Here is a 20770-nt window from a genome sequence, read left to right as displayed (position 1 = left end):
TTTGTTAGTGCCAGCCTATATTAACTGAGTGAGTAGACTACAATCAGTGGTTCACATTCACAACCTTTTTTCTTTAACTGTACCACTAACCACATTTATTCCTTTCCAGGCATACCTCTGAAGTACCCCCTCAATTGCATTTTACCAGTAACCCTATGGTCTCATGAGTATTCTCAAGTACCCCCTGTGGATAAGGCCAAGTACCCACAGGGGTCCGACTACCCCTGGACTACATGGATCTGTTAATATGAGCATCCATGGACCATCATATCATATTTATATTAAAATGTGTGTGTGGAAATTGTGTCAAATAAGTCAGCTATAAAGCGATTCCAATGCCATACTAATGACTTTTATTTTTAAAGAACACATTTTACAGTAATGAAGTCATTAAAGAGAAAGTGTTTTGATTAATAAGTAGCATTAGGCTTACACGTTTGACAGGACTATAGATGTATATATTACAATGACAGAAAATAACAGACAATAATGAACAAAAAAGTAAAATAAAGTGCCATGTCTACAAAACAAAAACCTATTAACTTAAAAGTCCAATGCAGCTGTTTTTATCTCAATATCAAATGATTTCTGTGTAACAATTAATTAACTTTTACTGTGATTGGAAAGGGAAAGGGGGATACCTAGTCAGGTGTACAACTGAATGCCTTCAACTGAAATGTGTCCTCCACATTTAACCCAACCCCTCTGAATCAGAGAGGTGTGGGGGGGCTACCTTAATCTACATCCACATCTTTGGCTCCCGGGGAACAGTGGGTTAACTGCCTTGCTCAGGAGCAGAACTCTTTCTTATTGGTCTATTAAAGGCCCAGTGCAGTCAAAAAATTGATTTTTCAGTATTTTATACACTGAGTGCATAAAACATTAGGAACACCTGCTCTTTCCCTGACAAACTGACCAGGTAAATCCAGGTGAAAGCTATGATCCCTTATTGATGTCACTTCAATCAGTGTAGATGAAGGGGAGGAGACATTTAACTCTTAAATGTCATGGCAAAATGTAGATTTCCGCCTAAATACATACCCAAAAGTAACTGCTATTAATGTGTAATTACATGATTATGACATGCAAACACTTGGTATATTTGGAAAGAAGACATCTGGGAGATTGAGGAAAGATAGGAGTTACATAGTTCAGAATACACAAGATCAAGCACACACAAAATAGCCTTTTTTGTTTTTTATTTTGAAAGTCACCTTTTATTGACAAGCCATAGGTGAATTATTGATGAATAGAGCTGGAAACACAGATGGCTTTCACAACATGTGAACAATATGAGAAAAAAATGGGATTAATAGACCTAACAACTAGAAATGGGCAGACGTTTTAGTAAGTGGTCAGGTGTGGTCACGGGATGTTTCCAAGTGTCCCTAAACCTCTCCAAAGTGGCATATATCTGTAAATTAGATAATTCCAGTGCTATTACATAATTTAAATCCCTAAATGCTATTTGTTCAGTAAAAAAAACACATTTTCCACCATATCAACCTCACTCAAACATTGTGGTGTTCTGGTGTATCCAGGGTACATTCAAGTGTCCTTTCAACTTCTCCAAAGTGTCCAAATGTGGTAATTGTTTTTTGCACACTGGATGTGCCAAAAAGTTATTGTTCACTATAAAACTACACTACCACTACTACCAACCTCTCTCAAACATTGTGGTGGTGTCAGGTGACATACAGGGGAAATGGATGCTTACAGTACGTAAGCAGGCAACATCATATTTTTGATGCGCAAAGATAGTCACTCAGTGGACATTCGATGTTGACATTAAGTAATACATCAGATAACATTGGCAATAGGCTTTGTTCCTACCAACCTAAGCATTCATTTGATACACCCCCCCACTCCCTTCCCCATGTCGCTATAGCGTAAACACAGACCAAATTGAGTTTACTTTGTAAGATGTTTGGTAAAAACGTTGTGTAAAATAAACATTTTGATTCTCGGGGCTGGTGATCGATAACAGTAGGTCACAGGGAGACAAATAAGATATCCTCATGAGCTGTGGAGTCCCAGCTTTTGGTGTGTATCAACGTATGCTGTGTTAATTTTGTTTATGCTTCACAACGCTAACCGGAATGTAGTTAGCAGCCATCTTGAAACGAGGTCATCGGCTCAGCCTGCCCTCATAAATATGTATGCCCATATATGGTAGTAAGTCATACCTAAGCTTTCCGCAAACACCCTGCTTTTGCAGTTAGGGGCTACCGTTTTCATACCAGACTGAAATGAATAAAAAAAACACTGCTGGGTTTTTCACGCTCAACAGTTTCCTGTGTGTATAAAGAATGGTCCACCACCCAAAGGACATCCAGCCAACTTGACACAACTGTGGGAAGAATTGGAATCAACATGGGCCAGCATCCCTGTGGAACGCTTCGAGTCAATGCCCCATGAATTGAGGCTGTTCTGAGGGCAAAGGTGGGTGCAACTCAATAATAGGAAGATGTTCCTAATGTTTTGTGCACTCAGTGTTTATATTTCCATACTATGAGGTTGGAATAATACTGTGAAAATTATGATGATGCCCTTTTAGTGTAAGAGCTGATGATGACACCAGGCAGGCCAAATCTCCATTCCTCCAAAACAGGCTAAAATGTCAGGTCTTTTCAAACAACTCTTATACTAATTTTTTATTTAACCTTTTATTAACTAGGCAAGTCAGTTAAGAACAAATTCTTATTTACAATGACAGCCTACCCTGGCCAAACCCTAACCCGGATGACGCTGGGCTAATTGTGAGCCGCCCTATGGGACTCCTAATCACGGCCGGTTGTGATACAGCCTAGAAACGAACCAGGGTCTGTAGGGACGCCTCGCACTGAGATGCAGTTCACAATTTCACAGTATTATTCTAACCTCATAGTGTGGAAATATATATAAAACACAGAAAAATCATGTTGACTGCATGGGAAGCATTATCCTCACAGATGATTCCAAACCAACCCCAAACCCAGGATAGAGGGGTTCAGTGAATGTGTTATTCACTCTGTGGAGGAGGGTCACTTTTTTAGAAATGCTGTAAAAGGACAGAGTTCCTGCCTTGTAGTCCAGGTACACTCCTACTCTGGAGGTGCAATGGGATCGTATTTTAGTCTTAACATTATCATGAAGGAAAGAACAACTGGTGGGAGAGCATTCCAAACTCCAAGACTGATCATTACCTCCAAACCTACACTCATTAGCCTCTCCTTTCCTCACAAGAGCAACATATGAGACTGCCACAGTAATCCAGCCTCGAAGCTCAGCCTCCCAGTAGCAGTTTCCAGATAAACCCTCTCTACACAGCACTTGGTCATAGTGGGTAAATCTGTCTGGATGATCAGGATAGGCTTGAGTCTCCCCTTCACTCCATGTCACCTTGCTGTTCTTCTCAGACAGATGCAGTGTTCCACATGCTGTGTTAGTATCCACTGTGAGTTGGCAGGAATCTGAGTGAATTGACAAAAAGAAAAAGATAAAAAGATATATATATATATATATATATATATATATATATATTGTGTGTGTGTGTGGGGGGGGGGGGGGGGTTCATGTGTGTTCATGATGTGGGCAGTACGAGAAAACATCCTGTGACTCACATTCTAAGAACTCCTCTCTGGTCTTGGGCTCCAGAGGTCGAACAATTTGCACTTTCATCACTATGGACACACAAACGTCCGAAATGTCACTACTATTCAGTCAGATATTTCTTGTGTGATCTTCATAAATACATGGTCTACTCTTTGCCTTACCATTTTCAGATATCTTGACTATTTCCTCGTTGCAGATACCATCCAGTTGCACTTTCAGTCCAGAAACCAATTTCTTCACACGTTCAAAAGAAATGTGTGGATTGAAAGTGGGGCTGGGTAGGGCCTCAGAACCAGGAGGGACAGAGAGTGACTGGAAACTCTACAGTGGAAACAGACAAGAAAATAACTAGTCTAGGGACAGTTTCACTTAGATGGCAACTTAGGAACTATGTGTACAGTGTAGGTACGAAGCCAATGATGTCACCTGAAGGAAATGGATGTGATCCTCTGTGTTTGAGAGCTGCCTGAGCTCAGCATCTCTCTTCTTCATCTCAGTGACTTCCTGATCTAGTCGGTCCAGGAGTCCCTGAACCCGACTCCCTGCAATCTTCTCCTGAGCTCTGATCAGCTCCTTCACCTCAGAACGCCTTCGCTCAATGGAGCGGATCAGCTCAATAAAGATCCTGTCAGTCTCATCCACTGTCACCTGTGCAGAGCGCTGTTAAGGTAGAGAAAAGAGGGTATATTTCAACCAGCCACTCACTCACCTCTCATCAGGAACCCAGAAAGCTTGTTCCCAACTGGGTCTGAGTGGGATTGGAATGTGGCCCACTGCTCCTTAATGGGCTCCTCACTGATCGACTGCAGGGTCAGGAGAGCCCTGACTGACTCGTTAGTTGCCAAGTGCCCTAGAACCCTAGAAGCTGAAAGGCTAGACCCCAAAAGATTTCCGGACTCTCCATACAAATTGGTTAGATATGGGAAGTAGCTGAATAAATAGACAAAACTCACCGTGAGTGTTTTCACAGCCTGCCTAAGCTCCCGTACCTCCTTCTCCATCTCCTGGATTCTCTGGTGGTATTGCTGCTGTATTTTCCCCAACCGTTTCTGTGTAGATGACAAATCATATTCCACTAATTTAATTTGTGATTGTAGCTAGGTTTCCATCCAATTGGTGACACATTTTTATGTGAATATTTACAAAATCTGCATAAAAACAATATGCTAATTTTTCCACCCGGGGTGTTTCCATCAACTGTATTTGTTGCAGATAAAAGTCTGTGCGTGATGACATAGTGTTCACAAAAATACATTTTGCGGTTAAATTCCCATGAACCGAATAAAAAATACAACTTAAATGGGTTTCTATCGCATTTTCAACTCAACTTAAAATTTTCTCACAATAAAATGTTGCGTTATATATTGTATATTATATTATATTATTGTATATTATATTATTACATGATGTTATTATTACGGACAAAATAGCGAGATCATTTTTATTTGTCAAACGGCAGCCAAGCATCGATGATCATGTCATCAGAATAAGACCCTCGATATTTATTGGAAAAGAGCATTAAGCTTATTTCATTCCACCAGATGCATCATAACTGATTTCATATGTAGCATAATAAACTGCATGCTTTCCCAACGAGTCATAGTGGGACAACACAACATGTAATCGCGTGTCTCAAAGTTTACTTTGATATGATGGTTATTTTATCAATATTTGCGCATAAAAGAGTTTCCACCCACATGTCTCGCATAATTAATTTTACCGACACAAACGATCCCATCTTGTGTAGCGTATTTTGTTTAGTCGACATTTGGAAAATATTCCGGAAAAACTTGTTTCCATCAGGCCCGTCTTTAAATGTTTTATCCAACATGTGGGCCTACTTTAGTCGCATATTAAGGTTGGATGGAAACCTGGTTTATAGCTAGGTTTCCAATCAATTGTCGACAGATTTTATTGCGAATATTCTAAAAATCTGCATAGAGAAAAAATTACAATTTTCCCTCCAGGGGTTTCTACCAAACTGACATGTTGGGGAGAAAAATAAGTGCATGATGACGTAGTGCACACAAAATGTAATTTTCCGCTTACATTTTCTGTACTGGATAAAAATGTAACGTGTAACGTGTTTCCATCGCATTTTCAACTCTACCGATAATTTTGTCACAAAAATCTGTTGCCCTAAATTGCAAATGTGCCTACTCTGGTCTTGGCACATGCGCTCTAGCCAACAGCTCCTGCGGTTAGGCTACTTATTTTCTTCTTTGGTTGGGTTTATCGGCGGTTGGCAACCAACGTTATGGTGCATTACCACCACCTACTGTACTTCAGTGTGGGCCAGAGACAGGGTGAAACTAAATCCTACCTACCAGGCCCATTGCTCTTAAAAAAGATAACAAAATATTTGGGGCTATTATCTAATGACGTTCTACTCGACATACTCTTTTAACTAATTTCCTGCATTCCCTTCTCCCTCATATTATATCTCAGCCTCTCTCTTTCCCTCTGATACTGCCCACACTGTAGCAATACATGCTCCACGGTCTCTGTTTCCTGGCAATAATCACACTTTCCTATTGGATGCTTTCCTATCACATTTAAAGTCTTTTCAACCGTCTGTGTCCCACCCTTAATCTTGTAAAAATAGCCTCCTCTCTTCTGTCCCTTCCTGCCATCCTCCCCGACTTACCTCTGTATTTGAAATAAATGCCTGCCATTATTATCTCTATTCCACTGCTCCTGCCATCTCTGCAACATCACTGTCCATATCAGGCTTTTTGTCTCTGCCTTGCTCATTGAAACTACAACATCAGCATCCCGTCAACGTAAAGCATCGGTCATCATGTCGCCAGAATAAGTAGTTAAATGTTGTCAACTTAAAAGCAAATTAATGAATGTTTAAATTCAGCTCTTGTAGGAGAGCACTGTAAAATGTGTTCAATATTCCCTTGACATCATATATTTTTCAGGTCTTAAATGGCACTTAACTGTTCAAATCTATCTAAAAGCCAGACTATTTCTATGGTGATTTTAATTTGATGATTTATACACCCTCTGTTATATTCAAAGTACAGTATTTGTAAAGTGATTTGTATCTAGAGGAGAACATTCCATACCTGTTTGTCAGTCCTTTCTGCTGCAACTGACACCGTATCATGGCCTTTATGTTCATCCATCACACACAGCAGACAGATATACTGCTGATCAGTACAGCAGTAAACCTCCAGCAGTTTGTCATGATGAGGGCAGATCTTCTCCTGTCGTTGTGTGGAGGCTTTCACCAGCGTGTGCTTCTTAAAGGCAAGCGAGTCATAATGAGGCTGGAGATGAGACTCGCAGTATGAGACAAGACATACCAGACAGTACTTGACAGCTTTGAGTTTGCTCCCAGTGCAGACATCACACTCCACATCTTCAGGTCCAGCATAACAGTGAGCAGGAGACGCTTGAGGTCCTGTCCTCTTCAGTTTCTCCACCACTTCAACCAAGACAGTGCTTCTGTTCAGAACAGGCCTTGGGGTGAAGGTATGTCTGCACTGGGGACAGCTGTAGACTCCTTTTAGATCATCCTGATCCCAGCAGCCGTTGATACAACCCATACAGTAGCTATGTCCACAATGTATAGTCACTGGATCCGTTAGTAGATCCAAGCATATTGAACAAAAGAACGGGTCTTTTAAAATGGCCTCTGCCATTTTGTTGCACACAAACACAGCTTGAGCAGAATGACATCTGAGATCACTTTCGTTTTCCTTGAATTGAGAGGTGGGAGTGGCTAACTTTATGACCCTGTTTGTGTGCTCAGAATCTGAAGGGGAATTTGGTCCTGAATAAAGACCATAATGAGAGGTCACACAAAGATTACTCAACATTTTAACAGAAAGAGATTTCAAAGTTCCAGGTAAAGAACTGTAGCATTTCCATAAATATGTTTTAAATAAATACATGACGAGTATGACCATAAATAATTTGCTTTTGTTTCATGTTTTATTGAGGAGACGAGTGAGCCAAGGTGGTAGTCTGTTTCTGGTCTCTTGAAAACTCCTTATGTGGAATTGTCTAGCCCAACCGGTCGGCAGATGGCGCTATTATTCATTTTACGTCATCATCTGCGTCCATATGAACTACCAGTCAAAAGTTTGGACACACCTACTCATTCCAGGGTTTTTATTTCTTTTTTACTATTTTCTACATTGTAGAAAATATTATGAAATAACACATATGGAATCATGTAGTAACCAAAAAAGTGTTAAAAAAATAAAAATATATTTTATATTTGAGATTCTTCAAAAAAGCCACCCTTTGCCTTGATGACATTTTTGTACTCTATTGGCATTCTCTCAACCAGCTTCATGAGGTAGTCACCTGGAATGCATTTCAATTAGCATGTGGGCCTTGTTAAAAGTTAATTTGTGGATATTTCTTTCCTTCTTAATGCGTTTGAGCCAATCAGTTGTGTTGTGACAAGGTAGGGGTGGTGTACAGAAGACAGCCCTATTTTGTAAAGTCCATATTATGCCAAGAACAGCTCAAAAGGCATAGAGAAATGGCAGTCCATCATTACTTTAAATCGCAAAAACCATCAAGCGCTATGATGAAACTGGCTCTCATGAGGACCGCCACAGGAAAGGAAGACCCAGAGTTACATCTGCTGCAGAGGATAAGTTTATTAGAGTTAACTGCACCTCAGATTGCAGCCCAAATAAATGCTTCACAGAGTTAAAGTAACAGACACATCTCAACATCAATTGTTCAGAGGAGACTGTGTGAATAATATATTTTTTTAAATCACCTTTATTTAACCAGGTAGGCCAGTTGAGAACAAGTTCTCATTTACAACTGCGACCTGGCCAAGATAAAGCAAAGCAGTGCGACAAAAACAACAACACAGAGTTACACAAGGAATAAACAAACGTACAGTCAATAACACAATAGAAACATCTATGTACAGTGTGTGCAAATGTAGAAGAGTAGGGAGGTAAAGCAATAAATAGGCCATAGAGGCGAAATAATTACAATTTAGCATTAACACTGGAGTGATAGATGTGCAGATGATGATGTACAAGTTGAGATACTGGGGTGCAAAAGAGCAAGAGGATAAATAACAATATGGGGATGAGGTAGTTGCGTGTGCTATTTACAGATTGGCTGTGTACAGGTACAGTGATCGGTAAACTGCTCTGACAGCTGATGCTTAAAGTTAGAGAGGGAGATATAAGACTCCAGCTTCAGTGATTTTTGCAGTTCGTTCCAGTCATTGGCAGCAGAGAACTGGAAGGAAAGGCGGCCAAAGGAAGTGTTGGCTTTGGGGATGACCAGTGAAATATACCTGCTGGAGCGCGTGCTACAGGTGGGTGTTGCTATGGTGACCAGTGAGCTGAGATAAGGCGGGGCTTTATCTAGCAAAGACCACACATGCCTTCAGGCCTTCATGGTCGAATTGCGAATTGCTGCAAAGAAACCACTACTAAAGGACACCAATAAGAGGAAGGGACTTGCTTAGGCCCAGAAACACGAGCAATGGACATTAGACCGTGGCAAATCTGTCCTTTGGTCTGATGAGTCCAAATTAGACATTTTTGGTTCCAACCGCTGTGGCTTTATGAGACGAAGAGCAGGTGAACGGATAATCTTTGCATGTGTGGTTCCCACCATGAAGAATGAAGGAGGAAGTGTGATGGTGTGGGGGTGCTTTGCTGTTGACACTGTCAGTGATTTATTTAGAATTCAAGGCACACTTAACCAGCATGGTTACCAAAGAATTCTGCAGCGATACGCCATCCCATCTGTTTTTCAACAGGACAATGACCCAACATACCTCCAGGCTGTGTAAGGGCTATTTGACCAAGAAGGACAGTGATGGAGTGCTGCATCAGATGACCTGTCCTCCACAATCACCCAACCTCAACCCAATTAAGATGGTTTGGAATGAGTTGGACCGCAGAGTGAAGGAAAATCAGCCAACAAGTGCTCAGCATATGTGGGAATTCGTTTAAGACTGTTGGGAAAGCATTCCAGGTGAAGCTGGTTGAGAGAAGGCCAAGAGTGTGCAAAGCTTTCATAAAGGCAACGGATGGCTACTTGAAGAATCTAAAATCTAAAATGGCTAATATATGATTCCATATGTGTTATTTCATAGTTTTGATGTCTTCACTATTATTCCACAATGTAGAAAATAGTAAAAATAAAGAAAAACCCTTGAATGAGTAGGTGTGTCAACTTTTGACTGGTACTGTATATGCGTTCAACTTAAATGTATGCAGCTGGCTATACACTTCTGTCCCCCGGTGACCGGCTCATAATTAAAACATCCTTCATTCAGGCTGTAAGGGTGTCGGTTTCCTCCTTAACTAACTTTAATGGTGAGCCACCACAAAAAAAGGGGAAAATATGCATGCTGTCTTAATAAAACACAATTTACTTCCTAATGTTCAGCCAATCAGGTTACAGTAGTCTGTTGTGGGCGGAACAAAGTGTCCCTAGCCTGCGGCTATGGAACCCTGACCTGTTCAACGGACTTGCTACCTACCACCTTGTTGTGTTGCTGATCAAGTTTCTGCTGTTCTGCCTGCGACTATGTAACCCTGACCTGTCGTGCTACGTTCTCCCAGACCTGCCGTTTATGCCCCTGTGTCTCATGTACTCTTATATTCTCCACCCGGCACCACCAGAAGAGGACTGGTCACCCCTCAGAGCCTGATTCCTCTTTAGGTTTCTTCCTAGGTTCCTGCTTTTCTAGGGAGTTGTTCCTAGCCACAATGCTACTAGATCTGCATTGCTTGCTCTTTGAGGTTTTAGGCTCGGTTTCTGTATAATCACTTTGTGACAACTGCTGATGTAAAAGGGGCTTTATAAAGATAGTTGATTGATTGATTGATCTTCAACCAGGATGGTCAAGGGATCCCGCTTTTGTAAGAATTTACTTTTTGTATTAGGTTTAGGACAACTTACGCAGCAGGTTAGGATAATTAGGTTAAGGTTCAGAAAAGGGTTAGGGTTAGCTAAAATTCAAACAAAAATATATGTTTTTTACTTTTGACTTAAATTTGACAAAAGATAGATCCCATCTAGACATGACCACCTAGGATAGCCGGCTGCATGCATACATTCCAGTTGGATGCAGACAATGATGTGTATACGCATCATTGGACGCAGATGACAAATTATGTAAAGTAAATAATATGGCCATCTGCCGGACGGTTGGGCTAGGAATTGTCCATGTTTGGCTTGGGTGGACGAAGAGGTCAGTAACTCATCAAATGTGATACAACAATACATTTGTAGATATATCTGCGCAGTATGTTTGTTATGTTTGTGTATGGTTCTCATGACTTAAGATTGGGTGTTGAAGAACCACTTGTCACATTGTCCAAGGTTTTTTATGTTTTGATAAACAATGCGTTCTGTCCAGATAAAGATGGTAATACATTATTGAAACAGACCTACCACTGGCCAAATATCTCTTTGTTTTCCTGTCCAACAGGAGTGCATCCCTCATACCACCCTCAGATCATCCCTCAGACGAGAACTACTTTATTTTAGTTGGCTACTTGAGCAAAACTTAAATGCAATATAAGCTATTCTAGGAGCCTATTGTTTGTGTATGATCTTTATTCATTGTTCACTTGTTTTCCAGCAATGTCAGGTACAGGCAGGGATGACTGGGGCCTTCAGAAAGGAAAACACAGGGCCTTGAAAGTAATTTGAACATCACAGATATTCAAAATTCAAAAGGCACTCAGACATCTGAGGTATCTAACATCACAGATATACATTCCCACTGTGCCCATGATAAAGTTAACTACATTACTTTAGTTGGCTACTTTGAGCAAAACTTGTATGTAATATAACTTATTCTGGGAGCCTAGTGTGTCTGTATGAACTATGAGCAATATGAGTCTGTCAGAGGTCGTCACACTGGATGTGGATGGTGATGGAGTCCTTGGTGGTCCACACAACGAAGAAGCAGGTGTCCCTTCCAGTGATGTGGAGCTGACCTTGGACTTTGGCCAGTATGGATGGTCTTCACAGAGGCAGTAAGACCCTCTCTCCTTGATATAGAACTCCTTCGACCTCACTGCCTCTTCAATGGTAAGGTCCCTTGCACCATAGGGACACTTGACCTCCACCACTGCTGTGGTGCCCACCAGACTATCCGGTGAGGCACTAAGGATCCCAGACCCTTTGACCAAAGCAAATCCATCCCTGTAGCCATTTTGAATTCCTTGATGCCCTTCTCTTCGTTTTTCTGTGCCCCACTTTACAGACAACACCCAATCCAACAACTGTCATCTGAGGACCCTTTTTAGCAGCGACGGGGTAAAGCATTTGGCACTAACGACTGCTCCATAATTGCTGGCCATCAACCTCCCTCTCCTCATGGTGTGCCAGTTGGGGTTGGTACGCTGTCTAACTGTTGCCTGTCGTATAGCCTCCTGGTGCTCCACCGACAGTGGCATGCCAGCCAGGATGCCTGCGTGCCCCAGGTGCCTTTGTTTTTTAATGTCTGGTACAGACATGGATGACAGGGAGGGTAGTGATTGTTCTGGCTCACGTTCAAGGAGACATGCCATGCCATTCCAATGAACCTGCCCCGGAGACGGTTCCTTAGCCACTGAAAATCCTCCTCTGTGGGCTCCAGGAACAGAGGTGTCACGTTCTGACCATAGTTCTTGTGGTTTGTGCTTGTTTTAGTGTTGGTCAGGACGTGAGCTGGGTGGGCATTCTATGTTGTGTGTCTAGTTTGTCTGTTTCTGTGTTCGGCCTAATATGGTTCTCAATCAGAGGCAGCTGTCAATCGTTGTCCCTGATTGGGAATCATATATAGGTGGCTTGTTTTGTGTTGGGGATTGGTGGGTGGTTGTTTCCTGTCTTTGTGTTTTCTATGCACCAGCTAGGACTGTATCGGTTTGCCACATTTATTATTTTGTATTTGTTAAGTGTTCACGTTTATCGTTCGTATTAAACATGTTGAGCACTGGCTACGCTGCGTGTTGGTCTGATCCCTGTTATACCCCCTCTTCTAGTGAAGAGAGGGAAGGCTGCCGTTACAAGAGGGTTGTAGTCTTCAGCCGGGTACATATCCTCCACTGACTGCACCTGGTTGGGCATGGCTGGCACCCTCCACATGCATTCCACATCCGTACGGTCGATATTGTGAACTGCCAAAATAGGCTGCATGGCTACACTTATGAGCTCCACGAAAGCATTTGCATGTGGTAGAAAGAATCCCCTGGTCACCTGCCAAGAGGAAGGATGTTAAGTGCCACATGCCTTTCAATGCATGACTTTGAACACGTTGAAATGCATTTGTTGTAAGAAATGTGCTATATAAATAAAGTTTGATTTGATTGATGACATTACAGCTATAGAATATTTAGTCAACTGTAATTTTCACGAGGACAAGTGCAGTTTTCCCATTTAATTTAATTGACATACAGTGCATTCAGAAAGTATTCAGACCCCTTGACTTCATCCACATTTTGTTACGCCACAGCCTTATTCTAAAATGGAATAAATGTTTTTTTCCCCTAATCAATATACACACGATAACCCATAATGACAAAGCAATAACACGTTTAAAAAAAACGGAAATATCACATTTACATATGTATTCAGACCCTTTACACAGTACTTGTTGAAGAACCTTTGGCAGCGATTACAGCCTCGAGTCTTCTTGGGTATGACGCTACAAGCTTGGCACACCTATATTTGGGGTGTTTCTCCCATTCTTCTCTGCAGATCCTCTCAAGCTCTGTCAGGTTGGGTGGGGAGCGTTGCTGCACAGATATTTTCAGGTCTCTCCAGAGATGTTCGATCAGGTTCAAGTCCGGGCTCTGGCTGGGCCACTCAAGGACATTCAGAGACTTGTCCCGAAGCCACTCCTGCATTGTCTTGCTGTGTGCATAGGCTTGTTGTCCTGTTGGAAGGTGAACCTTCGCCCCAGTCTGAGGTCCTGAGCGCTCTGGAGCAGGTTTTCATCAAGGATCTCTCTGTACTTTGCTCTGATCATCTTTCCCTCGATCCTGACTAGTCTCCCAGTCCCTGTCTCTGAAAAACATCCTCACAGCATGATGCTGCCACCACCATGCTTCACAGTAGGGATGTTGCCAGGTTTCCTCCAGATGTGACGCTTGGCATTCAGGCCAAAGAGTTCAATATTGGTTTCATCAGACCAGAGAATCGTGTTTAGCTGACTTTTGGCAAACTCCAAGCGGGCTGTCATGTGCCTTTTACTGAGGAGGGGCTTCCATCTGGCCACTCTACCATAAAGGCCTTATGGGTGGAGTGCTGCAGAGATGGTTGTCCTTCTGGAAGGTTCTCCCATCTCCACAAAGGAACTCTAGAGTTTGGGTTCTTGGTCACCTCCCTGACCAAGGCCCTTCTCCCCCGATTGCTCAATTTGGCCTGGCTGCCAACTCTAGGAAGGGTCTTGGTGTTTCCAAACTTCTTCCATTTAAGAATGATGGAGGCCATTGCTTGGTTTTTGTCAACTGATGGACCTTTATAGACATGTGTGTGTCTTTCCAAATAATGTCCAATCAACTGAATTTACCACAGGTGGACTCCAATCAAGTTGTAGAAACATCTCAAGGATGGTCAATGGAAATAGGATGCCCTTAAGCTCAATTTTGAGTCTCATAGCAAAGGGTCTGAATACTTAGGTAAAGAAGATATTTCTGTTTTTTATTATTAATACATTTGCAAAAATGTCTAAAAACCTGTTTTTGCTTGTCATTATGGGGTATTATGTGTAGATTGATGAGGGAACAAATGTATTTAATCAATTTTAGAATAAGGCTTTTAACGTAACAAAATGTGAAAAAAGTCAAGGGGTCTGAATACTTTCCAAATGCACTGTATCAATCATATAGTGCCCTCAAACTCAACTCTGGACCTTGAAGCCAGTTCCACTGCATTTTCTCATTGTTTCTCACACCAGGTGGGTGCAATTAATTATCAGGTAGAAAGGAAAACCAGCAGGCGCCAGACCTCGTATGGTAAGAGTTGAGTACCCCTGATATAGTGGGAAGGATCCTGTAAATCAAGACTGTGTGAATGCATGTACCACTCTGAATAAACAAACATTGTGTCTTTGAAGATTTTTCTCTGGTTATGCAACTACAATACAGGATGGATGTCTAAACAAATTCAATTCTGAATGTCAATAGATTTTTTGATTCATTCTCATCAATGACACCATTCTAGAACTGAGTTATAACTCATCGAAGTCTGATATCCGGGGTAATCTGGTTAATGATTATATGATCGAATAAGTGGCTCTTTCCTTGTAGAATGTTGACAGCTGTATAGAACACATTGTATTGCTAAGATGCTCAAACTTAACTTAATAGCTACACAGACACAGGATAAACTTTATCCCTCATGCTGGCCCTGACAAAACCGGCAAATTGTCCCTTACTACAGCTGCACTTCTCCTCATGGCCAGACTTATAGTGGTCTTTAATGCTCTTTTGCTCTTCTTTGAAAAATGCCATGTCTGAAATAGACACCAAAGTCGACATACTGTAAAAACATCTACTGATCTCCTGCTCTGCTAACTAGCTGAATCGTAGTCAGTGGCTAGCTAAGACAGAGAAAGGGGACGGAAGAAGTTCAACATTTTATTCAATTAATTTTAATACAGCAAATGGATTCATCATGGATTGGGTACAGGTCTCTCAGATCGCGCTGGTGAACGGTAGCTGACAGTGTCGGCTAGGAGCTTCCTGCAGGAATTTGTAGTCTTGCTGAGGTCTTCTCTGTTGCTAATTAGCATTTTGTAAATTGAGACGAATATTTTGCTAAAACTCAATTTGGCAGACAGAGAATTACATGGTTATCAAAACATCACACCAAGGTAAGCCTACACCAAACACATACTTAATTTGAAGTGTTTGTATAATTCACTATGTGAAAAATGAATGGTGGAAAGAGATTGGAAACATTTCCGTGTTTGACCGCTAGGTTTTATGGGTATTATGACATGTCCACTATGGCGGACTATTGCCACGTTCAAAACAACTGGGAACTCAAAATTCTCATACTTCCGAATTCAGTGCATTCAAAACAACTCTGAACTCGATTTGAACCAGTCACCCAACTCAAGAACTCGGGCCTCTTTCTAGAGCTCCGACTTTCCGTCCTGAAGATCACTTCTACTTCTTGTTTGGTGTAACGGTATTGGCATTAACTATATGTGCATTCCACCACCTACTGTACAGGTGGATATTAAGGATCCAAAAAGGGTAAAAAAAAAGAATCCAAACAAACTATCAGTAACAAAATGTTAATTAAAGTAAATCAGCCTGCTTTTCTGTTTTAATAAAGCCCCTTCACAGGCTCAGAAGGATCCTGTGATGGCGGGACATTTCCTGGCGACAGTAGTCCTTGTAGTGCTTCTGCTGTTAAATCTTGGGAGGCCCAAAAACTTCTCAGCTGCAGATATAATTATGTCCAGCTTCTTGGACACTTGTGCAGTACAATTAATAACTGTGGCTATAAATGCTACAAAATCCACCTTCTTCACAATAGGTGTATCCAGATCACTTTACATATAACATTGGCAACTGGTTGTGGTGCATCCACCACCATATCTTCTTCAGAACTTTGGCCTCCTTTCCCTTTAACTCTCTTCACCGCCTCCACATAGGAGATTTGCTGTACAGCCCTGATCCTTGACCCCTCAACCTCTTTCACCCTAACAGGGCACTCATGGAATTCGGAAATATGAACCCCACCACAGTTGCAACATTTTACATTCACAGACTCATCAATAACATATTCTTTCTGTCTGCAAACACTTGACACATGGCCAAACTTTTTACACTTCTTGCATTGCATCGGGTTTTGCACGAACGCTCTTACGGCGTATCTTATATATCCAAACTTTACATATGGTGGTAAATACTCATCAAACATCAAATATACAGATAAACGTTTCTATTTTTCCCCCATTCTCCATACTTGTCAAGTGTCGTGCATGAACTACTCCTTTTATTTTTAACCTAAGATATTGATTATCAATGTCCAACGGGTGTCACGTTCCTGACCTTATTTCCTTTGTTTAGCCTTTGTTTAGTTGGTCAGGGCGTGAGCTGGGTGGGTGTCGTCTATGTTATGTGTTTCTTTGTTTAGGTTTGTCTTATTGGCCTGATATGGTTCTCAATCAGAGGCAGGTGTTTTACGTTGTCTCTGATTGGGAACCATATTAAGGTAGCCTGTTTTCACTGTTGGTTTGTGGGTGATTGTTCCTGTTCTTGCGTTCATCTGTTTTTGTGTTCTCTAGTTCGGGACTGTAGCTTCGTTGCGTTTTCGTCTGTTTATTGTTTTGTTCATTATTGAAAAAGTATTCTAATAAATATGGATACATACCACGCTGCGCTTTGGTCCTCCTCTCCTTCTACCGACGGAAGCCATTACAGAATCACCCACCACAAAAGGACCAAGCAGCGTGGTAATGGAAAGCAACAGCAGCAGCGGCCGAAATCTCAGGACTCCTGGACATGGGAGGAGATTTTAAAAGGAGAAGGACCCTGGGCACAGGCTGGGGAATATCGCCGCCCCAAAGCTGAGCTGGAGGGAGCGAAAGCTGAGCGGCGGCGATATGAGGAGGCAGCACTGCAGTGCGACAGGTACGAGAGGCAGCCCCAGAATTGTTTTTGGGGGGGCACACGGGGAGTGTGGCTAAGCCAGGTAGCAGACCTGAGCTCACTCCTCGTGCTTATTATAAGCAGCGCGTTACTGGTCAGGCACCGCGTTATGCGGTTAAGCGCACGGTGTCGCCAGTGCGTGCCCATAGCCCGGTGCGCTATAGGGCAGCCCCCCGAAAGTGTCATGTGAGTGTGGGCATCCAGCCAGGGCGTAGTGTACCTGCTCAGCGTGTCTGATCTCCAGTACGCCGTTTCGGTCCAGGGTATCCTGCGCCGGCTCTGCGTGCTGGGTCTCCAGGGCGCTGGGAGGATGCAGTGCGTCCTATGCCTGCGTTCCGCTCGTGCCGGGCAAATGTGGGAGTGGAGCCTAAGGGAGAGGTGCGTGTAGTAGGCACTAGATCTCCAGTGCTCACCCACAGCCCGGTTCAACCTGTGCCTGCAGTCTGGAGGGTCCGGGCTAGAGTAGTATTCCAGCCTGGGGGAGTGGTGCCAAGGCTGCGCACCAGAGCTCCAGGGCTCCCCCACAGCCCGGTCCTTCAGGTGCCTTCTCCTAACACCAAGTCTCCTGTAGGTCTCCCCAGCCTGGTGGGTCCTGTGGCAGCCCCACGCACCAGGCTGTGTCTCCGTCTCCTCCCTACAGGTGTGCCCGTCTGCCCAGCGCCGCCTTCGCTGCCCGTCTGCCCAGCGCCATCTGAGCTGTCCGTCTGCCCAGCGCCGCCTGCGCTGCCCGTCTGCCCAGCGCCGTCTGAGCCGCCCGTCTATCCTAAGCCTTCAAAGCCGCCCGTCTGTCCTGAGCCTTCAAAGCCGCCCGTCTGTCCTGAGCCTTCAGAGCCGTCCGTCAGTCAGGAGCCACCAGAGCCGTCCGTCAGTCAGGAGCCGCCAGAGCCGCCCGCCAGTAAGGAGCCGCCAGAGCCGCCCGCCAGTCAGGAGCCGCCAGAGCCGCCCGCCAGTCAGGAGCCGCCAGAGCCGCCTGCCAGTCAGGAGCCGCCAGAGCCGCCCGCCAGTCAGGAGCCGCCAGAGCCGCCCGCCAGTCAGGAGCCGCCTGAGCCGCCCGCCAGTCAGGAGCCAGTCAGGAACCGCCTGAGCTGCCCGCCAGTCAGGAGCCGCCTGAGCCGCCCGCCAGTCAGGAGCCGCCTGAGCCACCCGCCAGTCAGGAGCCGCCTGAGCTGCCATTCAGCCATGAGCTACCCCTCAGTCATGAGCTGCCCTTCAATCATGAGCTATAAATATGGATACATACCACGCTGCGCTTTGGTCCTCCTCTCCTTCTACCGACGGAAGCCATTACAACGGGACACCAGAGATAACACCTTTTACCGGTGCTCTGCTCTGAAAATCAAAGCTGTTCACTTCATGCTTCGACAATTCCGCGAGCCACAATGCACGCTCCTTTTGCTCTTCAGATACACACGATATCAACACCATACCATTTCTGGTTACTTTGACTGCATCCACTTTTCCCAACACCTTCTTCACCATCCTTCAAAATAAAATAAAATAATAAACATCCTTATCCAAACGTTGTCCAACAAGCAATGATTCATTAGACTAATTTTCCACAACAATTTTTGCCCTTTTTGTTCCATTCTTGGACTGTTGTTCATTCATCTTCCTTGCTAACTGTACTTGACGTGCTTTCAGCTTCAAACGACCCTTCTGCTTCCGCCATATCTTCTTCGATGAGGTTTAATGGCGGTTGGCATCCAATAAATGTTGCATTACCGCCACCTACCAGACTCCCTTATACTTTGCTTGAAAAAAAAATACAAAAAGAATATAGAAATAAACACAACAAATACCCTACCATCTAACACTACACTCACAATAAAATACAAAAAATGAAAAATAACCATACGCTAGGCCAACAGCCTGAAAGGATGGGACACCAACACTTAACACACCCTATAACTCTTCTGATGTCTCGCACACCCAAATACCTCTCTGTAGCTGCCACCACAACCTTTTTTTCCTGTGACTTACGTTCCATCCCTGCAGTATAGTTGATAACCATTGCTATAAAGGCCAAAAATGAAATCTTACTGAAACATGTATCACTTGTCGGTTTATCGCTCTGTACTGGTACAGATCTACTACTCACAACACTCCTCTCAGGATCCCTCCCCCTTGACCCATCTTCATAAACTTTCTTCACTGCCTCAGCATATGACAACTTCTGCACTACTCTAACCCTGGAAACCTCAACATGCATCTCTCACACGGGACATTTCTGATCCCCAGCCCCATAGGCACCCCTACAATTAACACATACCACTACTTTCCCCAATGCTACATATTCCTTTGTCTCATGCCCTTCTGCACACGTCTCACACCTAGGAACCTCCCTCCTACACACTGCTGCCACATGCTCATAAACTTGACACATGTAACAACGTAATGTATTCGGCACAAAAGCTCGTAGAGGATAACTTATTTTTCCTAACATCACTTTGTCGGGCAAAGACTCAACATCAAAACTCAAAAGAACAGACAATGACTCTTCTGTTTCTCCACACACGCCACCCTGTCTGCGTCGCTCCAAACGACGAGCATCACAAACACAGAGAATCTTCCCCTTCAGTTGGTCAGCTTTCACATTTACCACTAACCCAGTAATCACTTCTTTCAATGGTGCCCTTTTCTTGAGAGCAGAACAATTCACATCTCTTGCCCCCATTCGTTAAACACGGAGCACATGCTCCCTCTGACCAGCAGAAACACAAACAATTATCAGAAGACCACTTCTGGTTACCCTCACCGATTCCACAGCACACAAGTATATTTTCACTCACCCTGAAACCCCAAATGGATCAGCCAAAAGATCCCCTCCATTCCTCCTCCGTATTCCAAGTATAAGTCTCTTTATGATAACATTGCACTTCTCTGGACATACATCTTGTTCTTGCCTTGTCAAGGAACACCATTTAACCGGCTGTCACAATCTCCGTACAATCAGCACGACCCCTTGGGATGTAGCGCTCAACAGTGCATCACACTTGTAAAGCAGTTGCTTCTTCTTGATGTTCTTCTTTTCTTCCGCCACCTCCCTACCCTGAAGATCACTGATTTCATGATTTGACAAAAAAAAATAATCTTCAGTTGTTTTGAACTCGGCCCTCCCCCCAAAAAAGGATTAGGCAAAAGCACAAAACAATCTGAGACCAGGCTAAATTAAATGTTTATTTTATTTGTTTCATCTTTATTTAACTAGGCAAGTCAGTTAAGAACAAATTCTTATTTACAATGACGGCCTACCCCGGCCAAACCCGGACGATGCTGGGCCAAATTGTGCTTCGCCTTATGGGACTCCCAAATACGGTTGGTTGTGATACAGCCTGGAATCGAACCAGGGTCTGTAGTGACGCCTCTAGCACTGAGATGCAGTGCCTTAGACCGCTGCACAACAGTTGGGGAAAATGTTTGATTTGAAAATGATAGGACTGTCTTGATAAGTAGATTTACAGAGATTTGGGAAATTGTGGAGGTCTGCTGAATCAGTCATCATTTTGATATCAACGTATGACCACTGGTCATGAAGGAAAGGAAACGATGAAAGGGGGCACATTTGG

The 20770-nt window shown here is 43.4% G+C and overlaps 1 protein-coding gene across 1 annotated transcript; it reads right to left on the bottom strand.

The window, feature by feature from the left end:
- Positions 1-326: 326 nt before the first annotated feature.
- Positions 327-7288, bottom strand: LOC129862293 (tripartite motif-containing protein 16-like). The gene is made up of 6 exons (XM_055933787.1): positions 6669-7288; positions 4548-4643; positions 4021-4254; positions 3756-3915; positions 3603-3662; positions 327-3452 (listed from the first exon to the last, which is right to left on the bottom strand). The coding sequence occupies exons 1-6, from the start codon at positions 7245-7247 to the stop codon at positions 2917-2919; spliced, it is 1665 nt and encodes a 554-aa protein (XP_055789762.1). The 5' UTR covers positions 7248-7288; the 3' UTR covers positions 327-2916.
- Between the last annotated feature and the right edge of the window lie 13482 nt (positions 7289-20770).

Source organism: Salvelinus fontinalis, chromosome 9, assembly GCF_029448725.1.
Source record: "Salvelinus fontinalis isolate EN_2023a chromosome 9, ASM2944872v1, whole genome shotgun sequence".
NCBI classification, from domain to species: domain Eukaryota; kingdom Metazoa; phylum Chordata; class Actinopteri; order Salmoniformes; family Salmonidae; genus Salvelinus; species Salvelinus fontinalis.
This window is presented reverse-complemented; position numbering and strand designations above follow the sequence as displayed.

Bases quoted from the DNA above. Each gene is read 5' to 3' on its own strand.
- LOC129862293 (XM_055933787.1), bottom strand. From the start codon at position 7,247: ATGGCAGAGGCCATTTTAAAAGACCCGTTCTTTTGTTCAATATGCTTG. The intron at 3,916-4,020 runs GTGACATCATTG...TTTCCACTGTAG, and splicing joins ATCACATCCATTTCCTTCAG to AGTTTCCAGTCACTCTCTGT. The intron at 3,663-3,755 runs GTAAGGCAAAGA...GTGTGTCCATAG, and splicing joins AGTCAAGATATCTGAAAATG to TGATGAAAGTGCAAATTGTT.